The sequence below is a fragment of the Plectropomus leopardus genome, chromosome 12, assembly GCF_008729295.1.
Source record: "Plectropomus leopardus isolate mb chromosome 12, YSFRI_Pleo_2.0, whole genome shotgun sequence".
In the NCBI taxonomy this organism is placed as follows: Eukaryota; Metazoa; Chordata; class Actinopteri; order Perciformes; family Serranidae; genus Plectropomus; species Plectropomus leopardus.
In genome coordinates this window covers 23,900,823-23,924,478 of record NC_056474.1, presented here as the reverse complement: position 1 = coordinate 23,924,478, position 23,656 = coordinate 23,900,823, and the positions used below count along the sequence as shown (strand labels likewise).

The window sequence follows — 23,656 nt, the reverse complement described above, 5'->3', positions numbered from 1 at the left end:
CCGGTCTGACCTGTCAAAATAAAACACTCAGCAACAATACTTTTTATTACAAAGACCAAATTGGATTGGAGGTGGGTAAATTGTTTTATGGATAGAAGTAATATAGTTGTAATCGACAGCAGCTTCTTTCCCCAGGTTGTAACACTCCTCAACTCCTCCTTCGAGGCCAAAAAGATATAGCAGGATTTAGGATCAACTTTAATTTCATTTCTACTTAAACCACTTGTAAGAAAGATGACAATAAATCTGCCACGTACCTTGTTTTTTTTATGTAATTGAACATGGTCCATATCCTCTATTGTAAAATAGTAAGTTACTAAAGTCTACAATTTTATTTTAATTTTTAAAAAAGTTGATAGTAATGTTACAAAAACAGAAATTGGTGCTAGGCTAGCCTGTGCAGCACCATCTAAGTACTAAGCTTGTTAATTAGATATCTAGACTATCATGACAGTTACTCAGTTATCTTCTCACTTAATCACATCCTTTCAATTTTTATCATTTTGATGTAGGTTGACACTAACATCAGTTACCTAACATAAACAGAAATTGACATCCTCACAATTTCTGCTTTCAGAGCAAGTTGTTCTAAAAGATAAAGAGAAAACAATTGTAAATTAATTAAATTAAGATTTGTGAACTTATAAGGCAATAACTAATGGCCCTCCATAATGGTGGTATTGTAAAACCAGTCAGTTTAATTGATACAAAATAGTAACTTTACATTTTCTTTATCATGCGATCAAGATACTTTTATTTCGAAGGCTAAACTGCCTAACATCCGATAGTGTTGATTTTATTTGTGTACCTTAACTCGGGGTAATAAAGCCTCGCTGCCTTGAACACCGTATAACAACTGTACGCTACTTTTAACATGTTTCTTGTGTGCTGTGATTATTGTCACTGTTACAGACGACCCTGCCTGTGGTTGTGAGATCCCGGACAGAACATCAGCCGAGCGGTGTGACTGCAGGCTGTGAAACAGGCAGAGGAGCCAGCTGGCACTCCGGAGAAAACCAGGAATTTCTCTCTTTCCGCAGTGAACTGTGCGGATGCAAAACTGCATCAAGCCATCGGAGACAAACCAGAGTGGGCCTGGAAATAGGTCCGATAATTCAAGAAATAAAAGCTTCAACTATTCCATTATGGGAGTAGTAGTATGTGTTTAAGAAATATGTAATAAAGTAAGGTTAGGACAAAGATAAACAAAAACTCATATTTACTAGAAATGTTTCAAATATATTGTGTGCAGAACTGTTATGAGCGTTATTGGGAGACATCTGTTAACCTTGGATATGCAAAAGATGTATTGTAAATTGTCCTTTATCAAAATAGTAAAAATATAAAGGCATACAGAGGGAGGGAACTTTTTTGTTTTTTGTTTTTTTTTTAATTATCAAGACAAATTTTGAAATTTGAATTTGGTATTTATCAGTCCATAAAAAATCTTGTGTTAGGAAAGAAAGTGTCTGTGCTGATGTGTAGTCTATAATCTCTCTATGCATCAAAACACCAAGACAAATTCCTTTTATGTACAACCAACTTCACAATAAAATAGTTTTAGGGTAAAACACAAATCAACCCAATCAAGTATATTTAATTCATAAATGTACACTTTAGGAGGGTAAAACAGATCATATAGGGCCCACAATTATATATACACATTTATTTTCCAAGCTTGGTTTGAGCTGCACACGTTTTTAAATACTCAGACATGTTGTAGCTAGTATCTTGGTCTATGCTTTTATTTTGAAAGTTATGAAAAGAAAGCATGTTTTTGAAATCGTGATTGACTCTTTTACCGATGATGAATGGATGGATGAATTGAGAAGATGGATGACTGACAGTATTTATTTAAAACACCTAAATTTAAATTAGGCAGAAAGACTGAAAGAATCACGGAAAGCTCGTTTTTTTTTTGGCTTGAAGAAAGGACTTCTAACACCCTTAAAAGTCTGACCTGTGTTATTTATTTAAACATTTTTTTTATTTGACAAATTGAAAGAGTCTGGACTGTTTTCTTAAAACTTTATTTTTTTCCTCTTAAAAATCTTCAATTTATCTGTTAAATCATTAGTATTTTTTATATAAATGCCAAGGCTTAAGAATGATTTGACAAACTAAATTTAAAGCACAAAGTCAAAATATATAGGTATTTGTAATTATGATATATTTTTATGCATGGTGAGTATAAGGACTGGCTGAGTGGTGAGAGGAAAACTCACACAGACCTGTGTTATCTTCACCTGTTTTTTTTATCTTAATTGATGTTTATCAATTGCCAATAATCTGTTTAAGCTTGTTGGAACTTAATAAAAATTGAAAAAATAAAGTAATACTAATAAACTTATAAGAAAAAGATACGCCAACACAAGAAAATTTAAGCTGGAGTCACTGATCTGAACCGACTTCCCTATCTTAACCCAAATCTTCAACTGATTCCTGGAGTTGTGTGAACCTCTCTGTTTCAAACGCTCCACTATCATCCCAGTCCCCAAGAAGCCCTCCATCGCAGGATTAAAAGAAATGAAAACCTTTGAGAGACTTGTGTTGAGCCACCTGAAAGACATCACAGGCCCTCTGCTGGACCCCCTGCAGTTTACCTATTGAGCAAACTGGATGATGCAGTCAGCATGGGACTGCACTATATCCTGCAACACCTTAACTCCCCAGGGATGTACGTAAGGACCCTGCTTGTGGACTTCAGCTTGGCATTCAACACCATCAATCCAGAAATCCTCTACGAAAAGCTCATCCAGCTCATAGTGCCAATCACCACCTTTCAGTGGATCACCAGCTTCCTGACTGACAGAAGGCAGCAGGTCAGGCTTGGGAGTGTCACATCCGGCACCCGGACTACCAGCACTGGCGCCCCCCAGCGGTGTGTTCTCTCCCCACTGCTCTTCTCTCTCTACACAAATGACTGCACCTCAGGGGACCCCTCTGTGAAACTCCTGAAGTTTGCAGACAACACCACAGTCATCGGTCTCATCCGTGACGGTGGTGAGTCTGCAAGAGGTAGAACAGCTAGTCCTCTGATGTGGCCAGAACCACCTGGAGCTGAACCCACTCAAGACTGTGCTTTAGGACAATCCTGGACAGCACAGTGGCTACTGTGGACACCTTCAAGTTTCTGGGATCTCCAATCCTGGGGAACTGAAGTGGACCTCCCACATAGACTCTGTCCAGAAAAAGGCCCAGCAGAGACTGTACTTCCTGCAACAGCTCAGGAAGTTCAACCTGCCCCAGGAGCTGCTGCCATCATCCATCATCCGGTCTGTTCTCTGCACCTCCATCACTGTCTGGTTTGGATCTGCCACCAAACTGGACTGGAACAGACTGCAAAGGACAATCAGGTCTGCAGAGCGGATTATCGGGACCGACCTTCCCTCCATCCATTGGTCCAGGGTCAGTAGAACGGGCAGATAACATCGCTACAGACAACACACACACCCTGCACACAAACTGTTTCAACTCCTCCGGTCTGGTAGGCGTTACAGGTCACTGCACGCCAAAACAACCCGACACAGAAACTGTTTCTTCCCCCAGGCTATTTAATTGTTAATTGCTTGTTTAATTAGGGCTTGTAGATATGCAATTTAAAACTATATTTTTCTGTTTTTATAATTTTTTATTTTTCATTTTCTTATTTTCTGTTTTCTTTTCCTTTTATATTTAATGTTTCCTGTACATTGGGAGCAAAGCTAACTGAAGTGAAATTCCTTGTCTGTGTAAGCATACTTGGCCAATAAAGCTGAACTGATTCTGATAATACAGCCATGATCTGAATGCAATGAACTTACATTTAAACAGGAAACTCAGACAAAATGTAATCAATTAGGACAAAAAATAACGTTTCTATGTAAAAACAACAAAACTTTTTTCCCTAAATCATTATTCTAATCGTTCTAACAGCGAAATATTAACAATATAAGTCAGTTTGCTTTTCCTTGAAACAATGAAAACCTGCACCCCTACATTGTGCTCAACATGGTACAGTCTGAGTTTCCTCTCAAAGCCCATTGGAAGGTCTTACTTCCTGTTTGGCAGTTTGAACCTGTGCCCGCCGTCAATACGTGCAGGTAACAGCTCATTAGCAAACATTTTGTCAAATGCAGTCAAACAAAACCAGTTCATGATTTTGAGTTTAATGTATTAATAAGAGATTGGGTGATTACATCATTAACGAATATAATTACTGTAAATTATGACGATATGCACTCTGAAAAGACTACAAATGACATATTTTCGCAGGTTAGCATGCTACACCGACAGGTGCTAACCAGTGCTAACTTAGGTGCTATTTTCGATGCTAACATGCAGTTACCAGTGTGGATGATAAATATTGAAAGGCTACACGCATATAATTGACTGCTGACTACTTCTTTGCGTTTAGAACTTCAATCTAATAAAAAAAGAAGCATTTTGCTTAATTTGCAAAGGCCACAAGCCATCCATCAAACCATCAAATCCAAGATATAAGATGGATAAGACCATTTTTATTTCCAATCATAAGTATTATTTTAAAACTTACTTTGCAATAACGTGTTGTAACATCTCATGCTTTTCTTGTATGCTATACTTTCATTTTATTTTGTAATTTTGTCCTCAAGTGCTTGTGTAGTTGATATTTTTACTTCTATTCTCATTCTAGTTTCATTTGCTCTTTTTTCCTGTTTTTTACTTTATTTTTAAAGTCAATGCTGTATCTGTAGGCTACTTATTCTGCCCTCACGCTGCTAATATTCTGAAATGTTTTGTCCATTTAACTTAAAAAACAAAAACAAAAAAAAAAACTCCACCTCCCATGGTGCATTTCGAGGGGGGCGTCTTCAGATGCTCATGGCCGCACGCTGAATAGCGAGCATGAACTGAACTGTTAATAACTCCTCAATAATATTCCAGTTTTTCTCCTGTTTCCCAGTCGTGTCAGTGGGTCCAGTCGGACAGCATGGCTTCGGAGGAGGACGGCACTCTGCTGTATTTAATCTTCCAGCACCTGAAGGTGAATGGCTACCACAAAGCTGCCAAAGTGCTGGAGAAACACGTCGCTCAGGTACGAAGTTTGCTCTAATTCTTCAACATTTACAGCCTGATTTACTAAAGAAGCAAACTCACTTGATTGTGCCTCGCTATTTTTTTGTTATTTCCTCTCAGATTGATGATATTATTGCTATCTCTTGAGCGGGCATGTGCATGTTGCATATTATATAAGAGCTTAAATTAAATATAAAAGCGATTTCAATGTGTTTCTGCTCTAGTGCAGCAGGCAGTAGGTCAGCTTGTATGTGAGTGTCTGTGTTAAAGCACATGGCTCTTTGGTGAGGCCTCCTGGAGGAAAAGAACATTTTGTTACAGCGGCTGCATGGCTGTAAAACAACCCTGCTGCAGGCCTGCTAATGCACACTGGCAACCCATTCAAAACCTTACACTTTTGTAATGTTAAGTGATAAAAGTTGCGATTTTTTAATTTAAATGTCCTAGAGCTGCAGTGATTCGCCTATTGCTTGATCAACAGTAAGATTCATCTGCAACTATTTTGATATTGAATCAGTTGCCCAGGTCATTTTTAATGCAAGAGTTCCCCAAATTTGCTTGTTACAGCTTCTCCAATGTGAATATTTGCTGCTTTCTTGTGTTGTTGTTGCCTTTTGAGTTGAATGTATTTGGATTTTTGTTGTACAACTCAATGTAATTATGCTGGATGTTTTTCACTGTTTTCTGATGTGTTATGGACAAATTAGGTTGATACATTAACAATGACCATTTGATGAGAACAATTAACTTGCAACTTTAAAATGTCCAAAGTGCATATGCATTGTCATGATGCATCCACAGACAGTAAGAGTCTGAAAGAAAGGCTACATACTGCTTTTTTGATCTTTATTTTTAGGATGTTCAATGAACGCAATTATCTTTAGTTAAAAATTTACTTTAAAATCTGAACTGAGCAAGCTGGTAAGATGAACAAACCTGTGAATTTGCAGTGTTTTGCACATTTTTCCATCATGCTTTCTACATTATGACACTTTTATTGTAGTTTTAGTTTTCTACAATGATTACAAATGTGTGAATTTTCTGCTATGGGGAAACTTGAGCTTCAGTCTTTCACAAGTCTAAGATTTCATGCTCCTAGGCTAAAAATATCATCAACAGTTTCTGCTGACAGTTTTAGGAAGACCACAGTAGAGGAAAATCATTTCAACATTATTCCATACTAAACAGTCTCCAAGTTTAAACCCTCCATTACTCTAAGAGGCTCCCGCAGAAGCCATACTCTTTTAATATTGTGTGCATTATTCCCCTGTTTGAACTTAAGTGCCTCATACACCCTCATATTGTTGGTTTTGTATTTCGCTGCATGGATTCATTTCCGGGAGCATGTGGCATCAAAGTGAAGCATTCCTGAACCACAGGAAATTTGCTATTTCCTTTTCAACATTTTTTTTCTTAAATCTTCATTATCACTGTTGGGATACAAGAATTTTGTCCAGTAACTCGATTATAGATGCAACGTTAAGGGGACCGTTCAAAAGTGTGCACATTTTGTTCAAGTTTTAAACTGCAAAGTACTTTCCAGGCTACTGTATTTATTTTGTGTGTTTTGTGCGTGTGTGTGCATGTGTGTGTGTGGGTTTGTTTGTGTGTGTATTTAGGTGGAGACACCAGAGGAGAGCTCCAGCCTACATGATATCTACACTGGCTGGATGAAGTAAGTCTAACATACATAGTGCAGGAAGTGTGAACCTTTTATTTTAGTTGATGGATTAATGAATGAATGAATGAAATAATGGAAACAATTACCTTTTGCCCCAGTCTGAAAAGAAAAGTCTAACAAGTAAAAAAAAATTAATTAAATGTCATAAGACATTGTTGATGGATTTCTAAAGAATACTTTAATAAATCTCTGTGCAGCCACGTAAGTCATTAAAAAGTCATTGGAAACATGCAGGAAGCTAAGAAACAAAACACAATAAATATCAAAAAACAACTAGAGTTAAATAGATTCTCTACTCTGAATTTACACTTTACGATGACAGTGCCCAATAATGTGATGTACATTAGAGGTGCAAGTAGTTATAATATTGTTTACAATACAGTTAGGTATTAGATTAAGTGTGCATTATGGTTTATAGGCAGTTTGACCGTTTAACCTGGATAATACATAAAGCTTATTTGCGGAAAGTTTTATTTTTTAAGCTCGTAATTTTTTATTCAATGTGCAGTGATTTAGTTGTCTTTTACTCCTGTGTTGTTTTTCTATCATTGGATTTTATGACCTTGCTTTTTGGGAATCATGATAGCACAGCAGGTATCACAGTCCAAAGACATGCAGCTTAGATAGAGACTCCAACTGTATACACACAGGATGTCAGTGTGTGTGTGTGTGTGTGTGTGTGTGTGTGTGTGTGTGTGTGTGTGTGTGTGTGTGTGAGAATGACTGCCTGGCCTTCAGCCCAGTGCATTCTGGGACTAGCTTCAAATCCCTGCTACCCTGAAAAGGATTTAACGGGCCGCAGATAAATGATTGAATGAATGACATCAGCTTACATCTATCATTCCCCACTGTGAATCTTACACTAAAATGGTACAAATAAAAGCCAGTCAATGAAAAGATATGAAATTGTTTTGAATATTAGACAGTCCTGATTATAAAACAACCCAGTTTTACCACCAGCAGTAACACATCATTCTGTTTCTCTGAGAAACTATAAGTCCGAGGATAATACAGCTCTCATCTCTGAAGCTTTTTCTGTAGTAAATGTGAACTATCAAACACTTCTATCAAAGATCAGACAATGCAAATCGAGCTCATTCTTCCCTTTGCTCTTCCATCACATACACATACCCCTGTCAGAATAATTTATTCTGGTTGTTAACATTTTGTCGACTCTCTTTGAGGTTTCACAACATTCACAGACATCTGTCGTTCTTGGCTGCTTGACACATGATTTGGTCCCATGTCAGTTTTCTGCAGTAAAGATGTCAAGATGCACTTTGGACTCGTTTTTACTTGTCTGGAATTCATTCTATCTGTTAAAAACTCCTGCAAATGAAACTTCCTGAACACTTTAAGGACGGACAAACTAAAACATCCAATCTACATCCTACAAGTAACAATTATTGTCATTATTGATTAATCTGCCTATTTCTTTCACGATAAATTGTTTACTCTATAAATTGTAAAAAAAAAAAAAGAAAAAAATTGAACAAAAATGTGCATCACAATTTCCCAGAGCCCAAAATGGGATCTTTAAGTTGCTTTGCTTGTCCAACCAACAGGACAAAACCCAAAGACTCTTCATTTACCATCAGAAATAACAAGGAGAAGAAGCAAAGTCTCATATTTAAGAAGCTTGAACCAGAAAATGTTTGACATTTTTGCTAAAAAAATGACTTAATTGATTAAGGGATTATCAAAAGAGTTGGTGATTCATTTTCCTTTGACTAATTGATCAATCAACTCGTCCTTGCAAGCTCTACAGCATACTAATGTTATATAGTAGTACGTATTGCACACAAATTGTCACAACATACTGTTTGAGCAGCTAGTATAAAGAAAAACTGCGACTTTGAATGTTGAACTTCACGAAGACAGCAAAATGTCTTATGATTGATTACAGTATGTATTTGTGTTTTCCAAAGATCTTTCTGGAGCCATCGCGCACAATTTATTTAAATTTCTTTCAGCTGTGAGCGGCTCCTCCATTTCCTCTGAGCATTGCAATATAGTATACAAATATCCATCCATTAGGGCTGGGCAGTGAGACTTGATATTGTCTTAGATTTTGGATGTCTTAATATTGTGTCGTCGTTTCTTGGTTTTAAAGTCTGCATTAAGTCTGAACCACCAGACTGTTCTAACTGTTATTTCTGCTTACCCACTTAGTCATTATATCCACATCCATTATTACTGATGATTATTTATCAAAAAAATGCACAGATATTTTGTGAAAGCCTCAATGGTTAATCTTATCATATCGTCGATGTTGATGTTCCCCATATTACAAGCCCTACCGTTTATGACACATTCCAAAAGAAACCATATTGTGTATATATGGTACATTGCTTGTCTGCTTTGATTATACTTTATTTTGTAACTTTTTTTTTAAAAATCTCAAATTAAGATATGGTTATTGAGTTTTAAATCATTTAAAATGAACAGATCAGTACCGCGTACTAACACCCATCCCTCCCACACCTCACAGCAAAACTCGGCATGGGGGAAAACCCAAGCAGACATCAATTGTAAATAAAAATAAATTAGTTAATCAAATAATAACAGATAATAGTAAATAATAATAATAAATATTAAATATTGAATAATAATAGACACTAGACCAATAAAAACATAATAACAATAACAACAATATTAAACATACATAGAAAGAAAAAGGAAAAAGAAAAAAACACATATACTTATATGATGTCTGCTTACAGACTTTAGTACATTTAAACAAAAAAATCAAGCAAACACAATTTGCTAACTAAATAAAACAAAATAAATAAATAAATAATTAAGAAAAAAGTACTAAACAGTCATCCTTTTATTTTCTCTTTCTGTTTATTAGCCATATACTCTTGCTGTGCTATAAGTTTAAAGCTACCTCTGAGTAATGATGATAGGGCCTCTTTTTTCTAATCACTATCATCTACACAGTTAAGTTGTTCATAAACTCTATGAAAGGTGTCCACATCTCATAAAAAATCTCAATTTTCCCTCTTACTATATAAGTCAGTTTTTCTAAATGTTGTCACTTTTTCAGTGTGAAAATACTGTATACTACAAACCTGCTTAGGATTTGTATTAAGTGTGGATTTGGATACTTAGATAACAATATGCCCGTATAATCACATTCAAGTCTGTAAATCCACTGAGATGTTTCCAGAATCAGCCAGATATAGAATTAAATTTGTGTGTGTGTTGCAGGCTGTGCTCTCTAGCTCAGCATGCCAAGCAGGAGACAGAAGACTCCACTTCTTTAAAGAAGAGCAGCATCAAACCAGAACCTGCCACCAGCGAAGAGGAAGAGGGTGCAGACACCAAACTTACTACTGACGAAAATAATGTGGATGCCAAACCGCCACCTGGTAAGTGTTATTTTTTTTTGTGTGTGTTTTTTTAGGTGTATTTTTTCCCTTAACAATATGTATGTCGTAATTAGATACATAACTAATGTTTTAACCACAACCCCAAAACCATTACATTTTTTTTTTTTACCCCCTGCTTCAGAGTCCACAACAGATGGTGTTGAGTCGTCTAATGCAGATCTCCCCTGTGAGGAGAGAGACGCTGACACAGTCACTGAGCAGCTGCTGCATCCTGCAGGTGAAACCAAAACAACAAACTCAGATGGTGAGAAAAAAGAAGAAAAAACGGAGGAGGAGGAAACAAAACCAAAGCAAGAGGTGAGCAGAGACCGGCAGGCAGACACGAGTGTCTCACATTTCATATAAAAAAACAAACATTCAATACATGACAATTTATTAACAGGTGCAGATAACGGCAGTAGCACAAAACTTAACAGAAACAGGCTTATTATTGGAAGGTCACCAGTGTAAATTTAATATTATGTAATTGACCCTCGAGTCGAAATTGGGACATGGTACACTTGCTCTTACGCTGTATATAGGTATACAGAAATGATAATATATATACATAGTATATGTATGAAAATAAGAAATAACAGATTTGTTTTGATAAGAAATATGTGCATTAAATATAAATAAAAAGAAAGAATAGAATAGCTAAGAATGAAATAAATAGATGTTTAGTTAAAATATTGCACAGCTTAAGTGTTGCACAAATATTGTAGAGTGCTTGAAGTCAGTATTGCATATTTTACAGTTTTGCAGTAAAAACAGTAAAGTAATTTCACTGTTGTAACTGTAAATAATAACTAAGTTATGGGTTATAGCTGCTGCTGACAGGTAGAAAAGGTCTGAGTCTACTGACTTAGTGTCTGACACAAAATATTTGAAGACCACAGGCAGGAATGACTTCATGTGGTGCATCTCGGAGGAGTAAGTCTTGCTCTGAATGAACTCTTGTGCATGACCAGCATTTCATAGAGTGGGGGGTGGGACAGATGAAGTCCCTGAACCATCTGAGGCACTAAATCGTTAGCTGCTGCCCCAAAGCTGCAGCCACCAAATGAAAGAAAAAAGAACAAAATTTTCTTTTTTGTTTTCACACAGTGTTTAATTCCAGTTTAAACCAGTGAGTTTGATGCTATCCCCCTTCCTCTAATCTGGTATGCCTTCACACTTTTTATTCTTGTCAGGATCCATGTGCTGCTTGTCCTTTAGTCAACAAAGTGCAGCTGTTAACCATCGTTGCCAGGAGATGAGATAGGCACCCTCATTGACATTTTGAAATGGAGAACAATGAACAGATGCTTGTGTTTGCTGAAGTTTAAAAAAAATACATCCTTTATGTAGGCCCTTAAAAACGACATCACAGGAGACCTATATGTCTGTCTTTTTTTTTCTTCTGCTTGCCTACTGACAATTGAAGAAAACCACAAGTTATATTCTTACGATGTGCTTATATCAGCTATCTTCCTGTGAGAGTGCAGACTGTGCTTTGAGTGTGTGTCCCGATCAAATCCTAAAGCTCTGTGTTGGTGCAAATGTGGGGTATTTAATGGGTCACTATCAGCTAAAACAAACATGCTTAACTCTTTCCTTACTCAAGTGTGCTAAATACATAAAACTGCCATTGCCATTACGGAGGAGTTCTCTATTTAATCAATCCAACTGATTTCATCAATGCGAGGCGTCTCCTTCTCCCAGTTCAACTGTGATTCATATCTATAATTTCATCTGATAAGCTTTTTAAGGAAAAATAATGTGTCCTGTTGAGTAGCTGTACACATGTAGCAGAAACATAATTAATAAACATATACAGTAAATATACAGTAAGCATCACATCAGAAGCCAAAAACATTTGGATCATCCCTAATTTTATCTCAAATATTTATATCTGTATATTAGTGATACTACTGAAATCCTCTGCAGTGATGCACTGTAAGTGGATAATGTAAAAATACTCAGTTTTAGTGTTTTCTCACCTGAGCATTTTCTCATTTTCTCCTGTTTGCTTCAACAGGCTTGCTTGTAACAAAGTACAGATGTAACTCAAATTAGACCTCGAAGACATTTAGATAAAGTAGGATACCTCCATGAAGAAATACTACAATCTCAAAATGCATTAAATTAATTTATATTGCATGTAGGCTCTAGTCTACACAGAGTGGCCAACACTGTTGTGAGCATTTATACTTGGTGTGTCTGTGTTGCTCTGCAATTACACCTCCAAACTGCTCGATGATGTCGGGTTTCTATGTGTTGAGTTTTTTGTGGATTGGTGTAAAGTTTGATTGATTCGACCAAAACATGTAAAATATGGCTAAACAGCAACAGCATTTCACAAAAGTCAAAATTTGGCTCCATAGTAAGTCATACGGTTCCCAGACAGAACACTTTTTTGATACTAAACACATTTTCCTCACAAAGACAACATGGCATCCTAAACTGCATAAATTAGCGTTGTGGCTAGCAGACTTTACTCATATGAAGCCAGGATAAATCACACACAAGATTTCAGATGCTTTTTTTGCGGGGGCTGTATTGTCTTCGCAAGTTATTGGTTCTTATCTGTAAAATAAAAGTAAATAAAAGCTTTGTTTATTCTGAGCGAATTGGTTTTCAGTTTACTAACAAAGCAGAAGTTCTTTTTCACTGCAATGCGTAATTACATTTTTGGGGAGGTGCACATCAGGCTACCGTACAGGGTGTGCAACTACGCCTTCCCTGTGTTGTACCCACGGCCTTAAGGAGTGAAAACTTACCACAGTATACTTTGCCATCTAATTTAGTTCATGATGAATGATGATGGAGAAACTAAAAACAGAAACAGCTGAATGTAACCAGTCTTGCATGTTTCTCTAGCAGCAGGAAACCACAACTCTCACAAAAACACACACACACACACACACACACACACACACACACACACATAGCTGTTGTCCAGTCACTGTAATAATGTGCTGATAGATGGACAGTAGTTCCAGTGTTGTTATATCCTTCTGAAATACACACAGTCATTTTCATGTCTACTCGTCTCGTCTGTATCTGTTAGTTTGTGCTCGTTTGTTATTTCAAGTGTGTGTACAAGTGAGAGAGAGAGTGTGTGTGTGTGTGTGGGTGTGTGTGTGTGTACAAGCGTATGTGTATGTGTCCCTGTCTTGTCTCTGTTCTTTTCTTTTGGCCCAGTGATGCAGCAGATAATGCTGTTTGGACAGAAACTGTGTGTGTGACAGAATGATAATCTTCTGAGACAAATTGTGTGTGTGTGTGTCTCTGTCGGTGTGTTAATGGCTCTTTGTGTTTCTGTCGACAAAACCCTGATTGCTTTGCTTTGTGTCTGACAGCAGCAGAGTTGCGGCTTTTAGAGATTTTTCCCTCTCTCCTAACATGAATACCACATCAAACTACTGTACTTACTTTTAACAGAACAAAGATGTTTGTGCTGAATAGAATTAAAAGCAGGCAGTTTTGTTTTTAATTTCTTTTGTTCTCCAGCTGGACAGATTAAATACAGCCTGCGATCTAATATACATTTTTGAAATCATTTGTTGAAATACTTTTGATTTGTAGTTTCACAATAGTCGGTCGGGATTGAATTAAAGCCTGATATATCGTATTGCTCTCTGCCTCAGAGCTCTGTTACTGTCTAAAGACCAAGGAACTTATACTGTATATATAACCTTTATTTAAACAGGAGATTAAAACCTCTTTTGCCAGGGAGACTTAGCCAAGGCAGGGTCATATAGCAGCATCAAACACAAACAGGACAGCAGCATCAAGTCACAAAAGTGAAAGGTATATCAAAATACAATACATAATAGAGTCTAGTAAAAGGCAGCAATATTTATATAATATAAAGAATTTGTTTGTTAAATAAGCAGCTGCAGCGAGCAGTGACCACTTCCTTTATTCTAAGTTCAAAATCATTTAAAGCTATAAGGGTCTCGAATGACTTTGTCAATGTGGTCATTGGCATGATCGTTCATTACGATGAATACAGGCTCTGTAGTTTGACTCCATCTCATATATGCAGTCCTGCTGCTATAAGGTCACAACGGCAACAAATCTGTTGCTGATAATAGTCCCTAACAAAAACAGCATTTACTCAAGTTTCATTAAGGTTAACAACAGTGCTTAAAGTTTTGAGCGTTTTAAGCTGGATTTTTCTGCGTTGAATCGACGCCGCACCTACAGCGTAGGCTCTGAACTTTGACTTATGGAGCCTAATGTTTCCCACACAATTAGAATCTGTGTGTGGCAGTAGCTTGCCTTTGTGTATCAGTCTGTGCACCCTTTCTAAATTTGGAGGTTTTTGTGAGACTGTGAATGCAGCGCAGGTCAAACTCTTTTTTCCCCTCAGCAGTAGTTTGAGTAGTGGAGTTGATAATTGATCAGGGGATCAGATCAGAGCTGATCAGAAAGCGCTCCTCATGAACGGTCCAGATCCAGAAATATAATATCAGTTCTTGGCGGCAGATGTTTTGGTGTTTGCCGTTTGTTAAATGTATGTCACAAAAACGTGATGGCCATTTGAGTGGACTACTGTAAATCAGCATTTAGACTTTTAAAAAAAAATGACTATACACATGTGACGAGTTTTTAAAGATTTACATCATCAGTAGGAACCCACAGAGTGGTTGGAGAAGTCTTGGAAGACCAAAGGCCTGTTCGTGGGATTTGTTGATAATAAAAAATACATAGAATATCATCAATAGCATTTTTTAAATTCCATTGGAGGGAGCAGTGACATGATGCCTTTAATGTCTTGAATGTGTTTTTTCAAACCAGCAGAGATCTCTTAATTGTGTAAACAGAGGGGAAGATAGCAGGGATACATCTGTTAGCAGCTCTAACCGCCTGCTTGTACTTTTTTTGCAGTCAGCTCCTGTTGAAGCATCTGCTGAGGCATCTAACAAGGCAGAAAGCTCCAGCTCCAACTCCTCAGACTCTGAAGAGGAGGTTGAACCCAGCCCGGTCGAGCCCAGACAAGCTGCCTCTGATCAGGCTGAGGATCAGCTAAGGGCCTCTGACCCTGCCGTGACCTCCAGTTTAGACAGCGAGAGCAGCAAGGACCATAAAGAGGATGACGATGAGCTGAAGCAGGTTAGTGACCTGAGGCTGAATCCACAGTATGTCGCTGTGTAGAATCATTCCTTTGACACACATGAATAACTTTGACTTTTACTTTTAAGTGCTGCCAAGATTTTCTTACCTTTTTTGCCAGTTTATAATTTTCACTGAAGTCTACCTACCAGGAATTGAACCCTTTGATCATATTTGTCTCGTATTTTCTCTTCTCTCAGTTTTTGCATTTTCTTTTTCCTGTGCTGTACATTTTCGTCCTACTACAGCAAACTGCTCTAAAGGCTTCAGAAATGAGCAGAAATGTTAATCACTTTTAACCACAGCCTCATAAAACAGGAGCATTTGTTGACTCCTGGCACAGTCGAGCCTCTGTTCCCCTCAGCTCACCCTCTGCACATCTGAAACTTATTTTGCAGAGGATTGTGACTGGCTGAGGTGCATTGTTTGTGCTGTTTAGCTTCCAGTAGGAATCAGCGTGAGCAGTTATTTGCTGAGTCATGGAGTTTTTAGGAATATTCTGGCATGCGGAGGCTTGGGATTAAATGTCACTATAGCTGGAAGAAATGTTCAGTTAATGTTAATTAAAGGGTAATAAGCCACCTTTACTTTTTGGAAGTCCAAAAATCCAAAATAAAAGATAAATAAATTATTTCTGTTAAATGAACCGAAAATAATATTTTAAAAAAATGTAGGCATCAATTAATTGCAAAAATCTGATATAAATTGGTAATTTTTAATATTTTCTTTTTTATTTGTTTATCTTTGTATTATTTCCACTATATATTTGCTATCCTTTTTAATTTACACAATCATTTATTTATTATAAGTACTTAAAATTGCTTTTTTTTTTGCAATCAATTTTAATTAGTTTAGTTTTGAATGTATTCATCCACTTTAAATGCATGTATGAAAATATTTGTTTTTGTAAATGTTCTATTAGTGAATGTACAGTATTTTCTCAAAGACAGAAATATCAATTTATGTCACATTTTGTATCAATTATTTAATGGCTACATTTATTTTTGATAAATGTTTGTACATGCAGTAACATGTTAGTTTATTTATTAAGTCATTTATTTATGCATTTATTGTTTATGTTGGTAACTTTGATCCTTCATACCCTACAACTTGCTGTCAATATAAATAATCGATGTCATTCAGTTGTATGTTAAAATAGAAATGTTAAGTTATTTTAAACCCCTGCTTGTTTACACTGATTAAACAAGATTTTTTTTTAAAGTTCGGTGCCAATTTTAAGTGCGAAGCATTGATTTTTAACTGTTTTTCACATCTATGTCAAAGAGAAATTTGTTTTTTTTTTTTCTTCAATGTGGGACTTATTTTTGTTAATGTGGACATCCTTTTCAGTGAAAATAACATTGTACAGACTATGAATTGCTCTGATCTGGAAAGTCAGTAACATCACTAAAAAGAGGTCAGACAGGTTATAAACAAAACACTAACTTAAAATAATTACAACCCAAACACAGGTGATATACTGACTTTCTGGATTAATTTTAGCCTTTCATACATACTTCAGATTTCCCTGTGCAGTGGAAGATTATTACCTACATTTTACCTCTAAGTTTCTTTAGATAACCTGTGGAAATAATGGCTAGTAGAAAGTATAGAAGCAGAAAAAACAATCTGCGGTTTTGCTCACAGGCTTTATTCCTACTCTTGTTGACATCATTAATTTAAATTTGGCCACATTTTATATGAACATCCAACATTGTAACATTCTATGCAAGGCACATAATTCAGACTCTATTTTAGGTCCCCTAAATGATTGCAGCTGCATTTCCAAAATATTTTGATTTCAAAGAGTTTATGTATTAGTGGCATGCTGGCCACATATCACTAGTTTTTTATTTTCTAGCCCATGTCCTCGTTGCTTGAATCAGAACGTGATAAACTGCAAAAATAAAGTACAAAAAATGAAGCAAGTGATGAAGACAGAGTCTCTTCCTGGCTGCTGTTGGAGACAGTTGTTGACCTGTTGATTCCTCTTTCAGACGCCCAGCACGACCGAACCCGCCACATCAGACCTGACAGCTCTGGAGACCAATGACCAGCCAGCAGAGAGCGAAGCCCCGCCTCCTGCAGGTATGAACGGCCAGTAGGATGCTCTATAACCAGGTTGTTCTTTACATGTTATGTATGGCATCTTTCCGTCTGTTTCTCACTGCAATGACAAGAATCACAAGCTGTTGTGAAGAAACTGCTCAGAGGGCTTTTCTTTTTACGGCGTCTGCTGCAGATTTCAAAGTTCTGATGAAAGACCTCACGGCAGATTTACGTTTACCATGAAAATGTAAACAGGAACAGTGCTTGACAGTGAGACAGTATCAGGTGTCCTGGTTTGTTTCCACTGTTATGATTGATTTAAAATTGGTTGCATAGAATTCATTGTAAGGTGGATTTAAGAAAAATAAAGTAAGACCTTATTGCATTTTTAAGTAAATATTTTAGGGCTACATAAACAACTATTTTCATGATCAAGAATCTGCAGATTTTTTCCTCAACAATCTATTAATTGTTTGGCCTATAAAATGTCCAAAAAATGTTTCATAATTTCTTAAAAAGCCTGCTTTGTTACTAAAAACATGTAAGACGTTCATCTTACCTTTAAACAAAACCAAAAACAATCTTGATTGATTAATAACACTACAGGTAAGATGAAAATGTTTTTTTTTTTTGATTTGGGGTGAACTGTCCTTTTAAGACAGTCACCTTCGTCACATAAAAATACATAAAATACGTCTTACTTAAGGATCTGCAACAAGGGACTGTCTAAAGTATTTATTTAAACAGTCATTTTTTTGATACATTTCTCATAAAAGATTTTTTAGCTTAGCGGCTAGTAACTTCAGTTAAAAAATGTTTATTATTATGGCTTATTAATTGTTATAGCAACTGCTTTCAACCTTTTGTCTTATCATCTCTGTGTCATTAAATGAACACTTCTAACTCAGACGTAATTTGTTTTAAAACTAAGCATTTCCTTTTTATCTTATCATCTTAAGGACAAATTTGAGTTTGACTGATAATGTGTCGTCATCTATTCTGAGCCCATGAATATACCACAGGAAAGCTTTAAACGGTCTATGCACCAAAACCTTAAAAAAGTACTAGTTTTAGTTAGATTTGTCCAGGTTTTGATATTTGTGTTTGAGTTTTCTGCTCTAACCCCAATACAATGAATGCAAATAGAATTTTATTTGTGCTGCTTAAGACAGTTGCAGTATTGAAAAAAGAAAAATAGAGACATCTTTCCTCAGTTTCCTTGTTACTCTGAATACTTAACAGAACTCACTGTGAACATGTTTTCATTGGAACTACGTTGTTCTGGAAAAGTGTATCAATTTTTTTTGTAATTTGGATGAACAGATCTTTCAAACTTATTTGCCAGTATTGAGATGCAGTTCCAAAAGTGAATCACAAATTAAGTAGTTTCCTACTCGGCACAGCCTCGTTCCTGCATTTCAGTTTCCTTTTTTTTTTTCCAAAGGAAAACAAACATACTGTATTTCCTTTTAATTGGCAGCATAGTGCCTTGCCTATTTCAGTGCAGAACTTTCGAATTATTTCATTTTCATTTGAGGGAAGGACAAGTGGAACAGAAAAGAAAGACATAACGTTGAATATTTTACCTTGATGCACCTGGACTCGAAGCCAGCACTTGCAAAGAGTTTGAAGGATGGCTGCCAAAGCCCATAGAAACAGCCCTGGCAGGTCTGTTCAGAAGAGTTTTCCACAACGTCAGTCACTTGTTTAACTTCTCAAAGGGGTTTGTTACGCTTGTCAGAGCTTGTTAAGAAAGGAGCAGGAGCGATGACTAGTCTTACAATTAGTCATCTGGAACACAATCTCTGCATTTACCAAAGTGCTTGAAATTAACTCATGACTTTGGTGCAGAAAGTTTTTCAGCACACACTTTGACTTGTCAAACTCAGGTAAAACTAAAATTACTAATCACTGCATGAAATGCTAATAATTACTGGAAAAGAGCACACATTAATTAGATCCACTTGTGCTTTTGTAGCCATGACAAATCAAAATGTCTGCTGTGAAAAAAGGCTTTGCGCTGGATTAGTTTGGAAACAATAAAGAAATGAGTGTGCGTTGGTGCTGCAAGTCTATTAAGACTTTGGTCAGCTGGATTTGTTCAGAAAGAAAAGCAGTTTGGATGAAGCTTGAATTGCTTTTTAGCCATGCTCTGCCACCGTATGACCTGTTGAATGGATTGTTGTTAAATTTTTGTGCCACCATAAGGCAATACCTGAAAATGAATGACATTCCCATCAGTCTCAGCATGCTAATGTGCTAACCTGATATGATGACCAGGGTGAACATTATGCCCTCTAAGCAGAAGCATGCTAACATTTAGCTCAAAGCCATGGCGAGCCATCGGCCCTTTTTATTTACACTGAATCAGATGAGAAACATTTGTGAAAAGAAACATGCTGCACACGTTTTTGATCATTTTCATTTAAGTGAAATTCAACTTCACCGTAATTTGTTGCTGGTTTCCCATCTATGTCCCTGTTCTGCATTAAACAAAATTGAATTTTTGGCAGATGTGATAGAATACCTTAGATTCAGACTCTATTGGCAAAATGCTGTTTCCTTATGTTTTTTTAGACCCTGATTCTGAAAATCCTGAAGAGGAAGAGGTGAAAAACGAGGAGGAGAAATCTAAGGTACCCTAAAACATTTTTTCAAGGGACTGTTATGTGCCGGCTGTCGACTAATTTTTAAAAAAGACAGTCTTATTGGAAGAGAATATGAGTGTAAACATAAGATCATATACAAAAAGAAATTAGTTCCTGCCCGTGTGTTCCCTCAGATGACAGATGGCAGTGACGTCACTTCCCCGCTGAAGCCTGAAGACCAGACGGCAACGTCAGCAACTCCAGAGGACCCCATCACGGACACTGGTAACAGTTATTGTCTGAATGGAAACAACCATGCTTTAATCTTATTTAAAACATACAATATTACAACCAGCCTTTTAACATTTATTTAAAAAACAAACAGAAAAGAACTTTTTTTATGTGAAACTTTTAAACAGAATTTTTAAATATCTTAATGTAATGAATAACCATGAGTACTTTAAATTGTATCTATAATTGATCTTGCTATTTTTGAAAAGCCCATTACATTTTCTTTTGTATTAATAGTGATTTATATTCCTCCCCTGAATGTATGTGTCCTATGAGGGAGGATTAGATCAAAATTAAAAACAAGAAATAGGAATAAAATTAAGAGTAATTAGTAAAATTGAATACAATTTTATTCGTATAAGATTACATTTTTTTTCTTGAATTAGTATGACTATTTTCATTACATTACGACTTAATTCTTGTAATATTACAGCTTTTTAAAAAAATTATGACTTTGTTCAGGTAACATATGACATTATTCTTGAAACGTTAGATTTTTTAAAAATAGAGCCCTAATCCTCCTTCATACTATCTAATAGGAGTACTTATGTCTGTAAGTAAAATAGTGATGGTGATGTTTTGTAAACCTCGTCATGTGATTTATCCCTCACCATTGATACTATCTGATGACATCAAAATGGCCAAAAACATTTGATGATTGAAGCATGACGTTACTGGTAACTATGCTTTTTCATATATGGCATTTCTGCATAATTTGGGCAGCAGCAATAACACTTGAACTAAATCCCAGTCTCTCTGGATTTGTACGTGCTTTGTATTTTCACAAATTTAAAGAAACAGATCCTGGATGTGTTATTCTGTTCTGTTGTAGAAAAGGCAGAAGAGCCAGCGGACTCCATCAGCCTCAACATCCAAGTCGAAGAAAGCGACGCAACTGAGCAAGAAACCAGCCAACTGCTCCCCGAGGAGGCTGCAGAGTCCTGCAAAGATGACAAAACACCCAAGAAGAAGAAAAAGAAGAGCAAAAAAGAGACACCAGCAAAAGGAGAGACACCAACTACAGATACACCGAGCACGGACTCCTCCACTGTAGACACATCCAGCGACCCTGCTCTCTCCACCAAATCTGCTAAAAAGAGAAAGAGGGACAAAAAGAGAGTGGAAGAGGTGGCAGAGGAAGAGGAGGTTCAGAAAATAGAGGAGGAGAAGCAGGAGGTGGAGGAGGAGAAGCAGGAGCTGGAGGAGGAGAAGCAAGAGGTGGAGGAGCAGGACGTGGAGGAGGAGAAGCAGGAGGTGGAGAAGCAACAGGTGGAAGAGGAGAAGCAGGGGGTGGAGGACATGTCGCAGGTCACTTCATCAGAGAAGAAGAAAAAGACGAAGAAAAGGAAAAGGGAGCTGGATGAGGTAGAAGAGAAAAATGAGGGAACTCCCATCACTCCCCCAGAAAATAAAATTAAAAAGAAAAAGAATAAAGTAAAAGATGTGGAGGAGGAACAGAGCGAGGCAGCAGGAGTGGAGGATGAGAAGGAGGAGGAGAATCTTGTGAGTCCAGCAGAGGAGAAAAAGAAGAAAAAGAAAAAGAGGAAAAAGGAGAGCGGACAAGAGAAAGAGGAGGTGCAGTCTGATGAAAAACCAGGAGGGGGCGACAAAGACTCAGAGAAGGAGCTGGAGGCCACAGGTAGACGGAAAATGTTTCCTCTCTCTCGTTTCTTAACTTGGAGCTTCTCTGGAATATATTTCATCTCACAGGAAATTGGTTTTGAAGCTTTAATCATCAGTGTTAGTTATAGTTTACTGGGTAATGAAAGACACCAGCAGCAGTCTCTCTGTTTTGTTTGAGTCACACTCAGTCACACTTGCACTCTTGCGGCTTCTGACTGACGTGGCACGAGGTGGAATGTTACAAAATACGTTTACTCATGAACAAATTTAAGATAGTTTCCATTTTTAACTACTCTATGCTTCCTCTCTACTACAGTTCAGAGACCAGCTTTTTACTTTTTGTCAGGGTTCCCATGGTGATTAAATTTTGAGAAAGGTTATGACATTAAAAAACTGTTCAAGGTCTGGAAATGGTGCCAACAGAATGCTTTGGAAAAGTTTAAAGTACACCTTATTTTCATTATTATTTAAAATATGTTCAGAAAAATCCCTAAAAACGTGTCTGTCACATGAAATACCTTCCTCGTTCTAGTAATTTCAAATGTAGTCGTGCACTGCGTGACTGCTGAAATTTCACTGGAATTATGTGACATAGATCAGACTAGCTTTTCATCATCTCCAAGGCCACGCCCCCTTTTTAGCTTTCATTCATTAACCCTTTGAAACCTTGATCGGCTTCACTTTTCTTTTATTTCGTTCAGACACCTTTCACAGGTATTTGAAACCCTCAAACTATGAGCAAATTTGTAGGAATTTAAAAATTTTAAAAAGCTAGAGAAATATTTGCAAAACTAAACCATATTTTTAACGATCACAATTATTATATTTCAAATTATTTTAGAGACAAACAAGGTCATTCCCTTGTTTGGGTGTCTTTGATTTTTGGGAAGGAGCTGCTAATTTTTAGGTCATTTTTTGTACTTAGGGTTAGGGTTAGTCATGTTTTCTAAGTTGCTCTTTGCCTTATCATGATTTTCAAAGAAATCACGCCTGTTTGCATAGGTTTGAAAGGGTTAATGTATCACGAATGCTCAGATTTTAGGCAAGGTCACAAAATTATTAGAAGCGTTTACATTTCAGTTGTTTGTTTTACAAGAAAGAATGGCAGACAAACTTCTCTTACCCGTATGTACCGGTCTGGTGTATTGGCATTTGCAGTTAGTCTGCAGTGGGAATGTCAAAGGAGCGAGTAGAGTTAACAAGCACCAGCAGTCTGCTTATCAAACAAATGCCCGGAAAGTGTGTGTTTAATAATGTAAGCCGAAAGTTTTATGACTCTGTAGGACTTACCCATTTTAACTACTAAATGTCATGGAAATGAAATAAATAATATTGGAAAAAAATAGAAAATTCATTGCAAAGATGTGTGGGAACCCTGTTTATGTTCTTTTTTTTTCTCTTTTTTTAACTTTGCGACGTATATATCTGGTTACTTTACAGGTTAAAAGTGCACAAAGAAACCTAGAATGAATTTATAAAATTATCTGTTGTCCTGGGTCAAACTTCCAAATTGTAATGTACATTAAGTATGGTAGTTAAAATTAGCTTCACTTCAAATAATAACAGGCCGTAATGCTGCCTAATGAGTACCTGTACTTTTTACAGTTTAAGTACTTTTTCTTGCCATTACTTTTACCTAAGTGAAATTTGAATGCAGGACATGAACTTGTAAAATGCATTTTTGAAGTGTGATATTGCTACTTTAACTCAAGTGTGTAAACTTCTTCTTCCAACATCTTTAGACAGAAACTCCTCTACGCTTTCCTCAGCCAAAAAGAAAAATCGTCCCAGAAGGAAACTCAGCCTAAAGAAGAGACTGAGGCTCCACAGGCAAGAGGAAGAGATAAGGAGGAAGAGGAAGAAGAAGAGCAGCAGCGTTACATCAGAAGAAACTGCAGCGGGGAGCAAGA

At 36.8% G+C, this 23,656-nt stretch overlaps 1 protein-coding gene across 1 annotated transcript; it reads left to right on the top strand.

Annotated features, from left to right (window-relative positions):
* Positions 1-4,072: 4,072 nt before the first annotated feature.
* Positions 4,073-23,554, top strand: LOC121951291 (cell surface glycoprotein 1-like). Its single transcript, XM_042497556.1, has 11 exons — positions 4,073-4,082; positions 4,925-5,056; positions 6,657-6,712; positions 9,932-10,092; positions 10,235-10,410; positions 14,971-15,195; positions 17,193-17,283; positions 19,822-19,880; positions 20,027-20,117; positions 20,956-21,299; positions 23,489-23,554. The coding sequence occupies exons 2-11, from the start codon at positions 4,952-4,954 to the stop codon at positions 23,552-23,554; spliced, it is 1,374 nt and encodes a 457-aa protein (XP_042353490.1). The 5' UTR covers positions 4,073-4,082; positions 4,925-4,951.
* Positions 23,555-23,656: the final 102 nt, after the last annotated feature.